Source organism: Genypterus blacodes, unplaced genomic scaffold (genome assembly GCF_046128005.1).
Source record: "Genypterus blacodes isolate CSIRO-AG114 ecotype Tasmania unplaced genomic scaffold, CSIRO-AGI_Gbla_v1 ptg000112l_1, whole genome shotgun sequence".
Taxonomy (NCBI): domain Eukaryota; kingdom Metazoa; phylum Chordata; class Actinopteri; order Ophidiiformes; family Ophidiidae; genus Genypterus; species Genypterus blacodes.
Genome location: NW_027466916.1, coordinates 1,396,788 through 1,400,616, shown reverse-complemented (window position 1 = coordinate 1,400,616; position 3,829 = coordinate 1,396,788). Strand labels below are relative to the sequence as shown.

The 3,829-nt window shown below is 42.0% G+C and overlaps 1 protein-coding gene across 1 annotated transcript; it reads right to left on the bottom strand.

The window, feature by feature from the left end:
- Window positions 1-451: 451 nt before the first annotated feature.
- Window positions 452-1,390, bottom strand: LOC143009548 (interferon alpha-inducible protein 27-like protein 1). Its single transcript, XM_076161558.1, has 4 exons — window positions 1,243-1,390; window positions 1,084-1,116; window positions 775-936; window positions 452-674 (listed from the first exon to the last, which is right to left on the bottom strand). The coding sequence occupies exons 1-4, from the start codon at window positions 1,250-1,252 to the stop codon at window positions 586-588; spliced, it is 294 nt and encodes a 97-aa protein (XP_076017673.1). The 5' UTR covers window positions 1,253-1,390; the 3' UTR covers window positions 452-585.
- Window positions 1,391-3,829: the final 2,439 nt, after the last annotated feature.

Genomic DNA, 3,829 nt, shown 5'->3' with positions numbered 1-3,829 from the left:
ACTGGAACACAAAAGGAAAACAAAACTGTACACGTCATTTAATCAAAACATGCAGTGTTTACATCAGAGCTACACATTTATACAATCTTAAGAATGTTTATTTGCAAAAACACGCATAAAACTCACAGATATCCATTTTGACAGATAAGAGGAAGAACTTCTCCTGCTTCGTCTGCGTCAGCTGCTTCTTCTTCTCCTCTTTATAATGCTCGCAGGCTTTATACAGGAGGAGGCTGCTGTCGAGGCTTCACAGGAAACGAAACCGATATACAATCTGAACACTAGGCTGTGATCAAGATGTGCAGGGAAAGAAGCTGAACTGACCAGTCACGCTACAAGCTACCATCACATCTGGGACGCTACAGACAAAGGAAGCTTAAAGACTTAAAACAGTGTTATATAACTACACAGCATACAGAATATATTCCTACACAAAATGAATCATTAATCATTATTTGGTTAAAGAGATTTATTTCAGGAGGAAAACTTTGAGCATATTATTTCCTGATTCATTTGAATAGTTTAGCAAAACATTGTTTAACAAAGTTGTGTTGGGTCATCCCTCCGTGTGTTTTTAGTTTGGAGTCAAATGAGGACGGCGGCAACAGCTCCTGCAGTAACTCCTCCAGTGCCGGCCAGCGCTGCAGTGGTAAGGGCTGATATCCCGCCCATAGCTACAGGGAACATACACATATATAAGTAAACGCATGTGTTACAGCTGCAGGACTTTACCTCTCATTGTTGATATAAAACTAAATAACAATGTTCATTTACCTGCGGACTGCAAAAGAGCCACCGTACTGCCTGCTACCACTCCTCCTCCACTGGCAACAGCAGCAGTGGACATCATGCCGGCAGCATAGGAACCTGCAGCTATTCCAACTGAGGTGAAACCTATGGCCCCCAGAACAAGAGGGGCCGCAACCACAGTACCTCCTTCAAAACACAAATTAAGCCGTATTATTTTAGTTTTAAGTGCATTGTAATCATACCTCTTTAAATACTGGGATGGGCGGAGTTCAGAGAATCAAAGTGTCTTTAAAACAGGCAACACATGTGAGATAGAGATGATTCCTGCCTCACCTGCACCTAGAGCAATAGCAAGACCAGTAGTCACTGAAACACAAAAGGAAAACAAAGCTAGTACACGTCATTTCATCAAAACACGCAGTGTTTACATCAGAGCTACACATTTATACAGTCATAAGAATGTTTACTTGCAAGAAAAGACGTTAGACTCACAGAGACCCATTTCTTCGGATACGAGGAGCTTCTTCAGCTTCTGCTGCTTCGGCTTCTTCTGCTTCTTCTATCCTAAATGATTCTCGCAGGCTTTATACAGGAGGAGGCTGCTGTCGACGATTCACAGGAAACGAAACCGATATTTAATCTGAACACTGGGCGGCGATCAACAAGGAAGGGAGGCAGTGGCTCAGTGGGTAGTGCTTCCGGTTGGGAAGGTCTAGGTGCCCCTGAGCAAGGCACAGAACCCTCAATTGCTCCCCCCTCTGCGAAGGGTGGTAATGTAATGTAAGTCGCTTTGGATAAAAGCGTCTGCCAAATGATTGTAATGTAATGGAAAGAAGCTGAACTGACCGGAAATTGACATTTCAGTATCAAACCACTTTAAAGTTAAAAGTGTTGTGTTCAGTGCCAAATTGATAATAATATTACTCTGCCTTATTTACAATCTCTGATACTGATGGATATGAAAACGTGACGTGACGTGTGTTACGACGAGACAACTCGTATTATGGTGCGAGTATTTAAATATCCACTTAACGCAGAATAACTAAAATTTAACAAAAACAGTTGATTATGTTAAGAAATGTTATAAAGACGTGTTTAGTGTTTCTTGTGATTTTAGAATGAACCGATTTGTGCTCATTCTGAAGCATGCACGCACATATATACAGCACGTACAGTCTATCCCTCACACAGCCAACGTCAACTGTAGTTAACACGAGAAATTCGAGCGATGGACAACATTGGTGACGTACACACACTGACACGCACATACGTCGTGTTGTTATATAACCTTTAATGATCAAAGGCGGTGTATTCGTCGATATTTTAATATAACTCTGGACTGTAAATGAGCAGCCTAACAAGAACTGCTGTGGGATTCTGAATAACATATTAAGAGAAAATATCCCTATAAGCCTATAGGGAGGCTATAAGGTTCATCTGTTAGTCTAAATGACATCACCATCACTGTCTGTATGTGGCCTAATTACTGCTTTGTCTGTCTGGTCTGATGACATCACTTTGTTAGCCTGACATCACCTATGTTGATACAATGACATCACCTATGTTGATACAATGACATCACTCCTGAGTACGGGAGAGCGCCCAATCTGCTCTACAGGTCAGCTCAAATGTTTATATTTACTTTCTTGTTCGCTTCCCTCTCTATGTTTTCAATGTTTTCTAAATAGACCCTTAAATAAATCTGTGCAGGATCACATTTCAATCTCTGGTCCCCTGCTGCCATCATGTTGATACCTTTGTCACACTGCTGTTAAGCTAATATGGGGACTTATTGTTCAATTCACATCTTGATGCCTTCATACCCGGGAAGCTGCAGACAGGTGTGACTATTCTGACTGCACCTCACCAATGTTATAAACAGAATAATATGTAATCTACTTTAATCAAGTCTGATGTTTAATACAAACAGTGCTTGTTTTGAATTGCTTGGACAAAAAGCTGCATGATGTCACTTAACATCTTTTTACTGTGCACAATTTTTCAATTCTGGGAAATGAAAGATCTAAACCCTAATGAGACATCTTTGCCTGTCAACCTTAAGTCATGGTAAAGTGCCACATAAAAGGCATTGTGGTTCTTTACCATTGACATTCCTGTGGTCATCACTGTGTTCCTGTGATACATGCGCTGTGGTATTTCTGTGGTTCCCTTGAGTTTTGTTGTTCTCTGGTATTCTTTAACGTTCAAACATAGAACTTTGACGTCATTTTGTCTGAATTCAGGACCCACAGGACCCTGCAGACCCGAGGTGATGTTTGAGCACAAGCGGCGTGCGTGATTGGAGCTGATGGCGTTAATAACACACACACACACATACACACAGTGACGAGTATCGGTGTTACTTGGTCGAGAAGTAGCAGAGAGAATGACACGTAAGATACAGAACCCAGTAAAAGTGTGTGTGTGTGGTTTCCTAAAGCTTTGCAGTGTTTTTCATTTACTCAGGCTAACTGAGGACAACTCTGATTTTACTCACAGTTGACAAGCCTTGCAAATGACATCATAAACGTCACAGATCTGCGTGACGCTTCATTCTTAGATCGACGCCTGGGATAAAAGAGTTGCGCTGCGATTTCTCCTGAACTGAGCTCATTTCTAATCTCCCATCTTGTATTAATGAAGGGATTGCTGGCCATGCTGATCACATCATAGCGTATGTGGGAACAGTGTGGGAACAGAATCTGCATTCGCCATTCCATACTTCTACTATGATTCATAACAAACGCAGCCCCAATGGGCCCGGACAAGACAAGACCACTGTCCTGTGGGCATTATGTACACACAGTCAAATCATAACAAACCTCTTCCTCACTGGATCCCACCACATGACTTCATTTTGGGTGTGGGAATTATGGCATTCAATCAAAATACACTTCTCATGACCTCAGTTTGGATAGATCTTCCTCTTCGATACCACATGTAAGGCAAGACGTCACTGGAGTCTGTTACACAAATGTGCTTTGTGTTTTCTAGGGTTTGCGGATGTGTTTGAGGCTGAGGCGGCGCTGCTTAACCCCCAGGTGACCTTAGGTCTTCAGGTATGGAGTGGCACTTTGGG

Bases quoted from the DNA above. Each gene is read 5' to 3' on its own strand.
- LOC143009548 (XM_076161558.1), bottom strand. The intron at 937-1,083 runs GTGAGGCAGGAA...TGTGTTTTGAAG, and splicing joins TGCTATTGCTCTAGGTGCAG to GAGGTACTGTGGTTGCGGCC. The intron at 675-774 runs GTAAATGAACAT...TGTTCCCTGTAG, and splicing joins GGCTCTTTTGCAGTCCGCAG to CTATGGGCGGGATATCAGCC.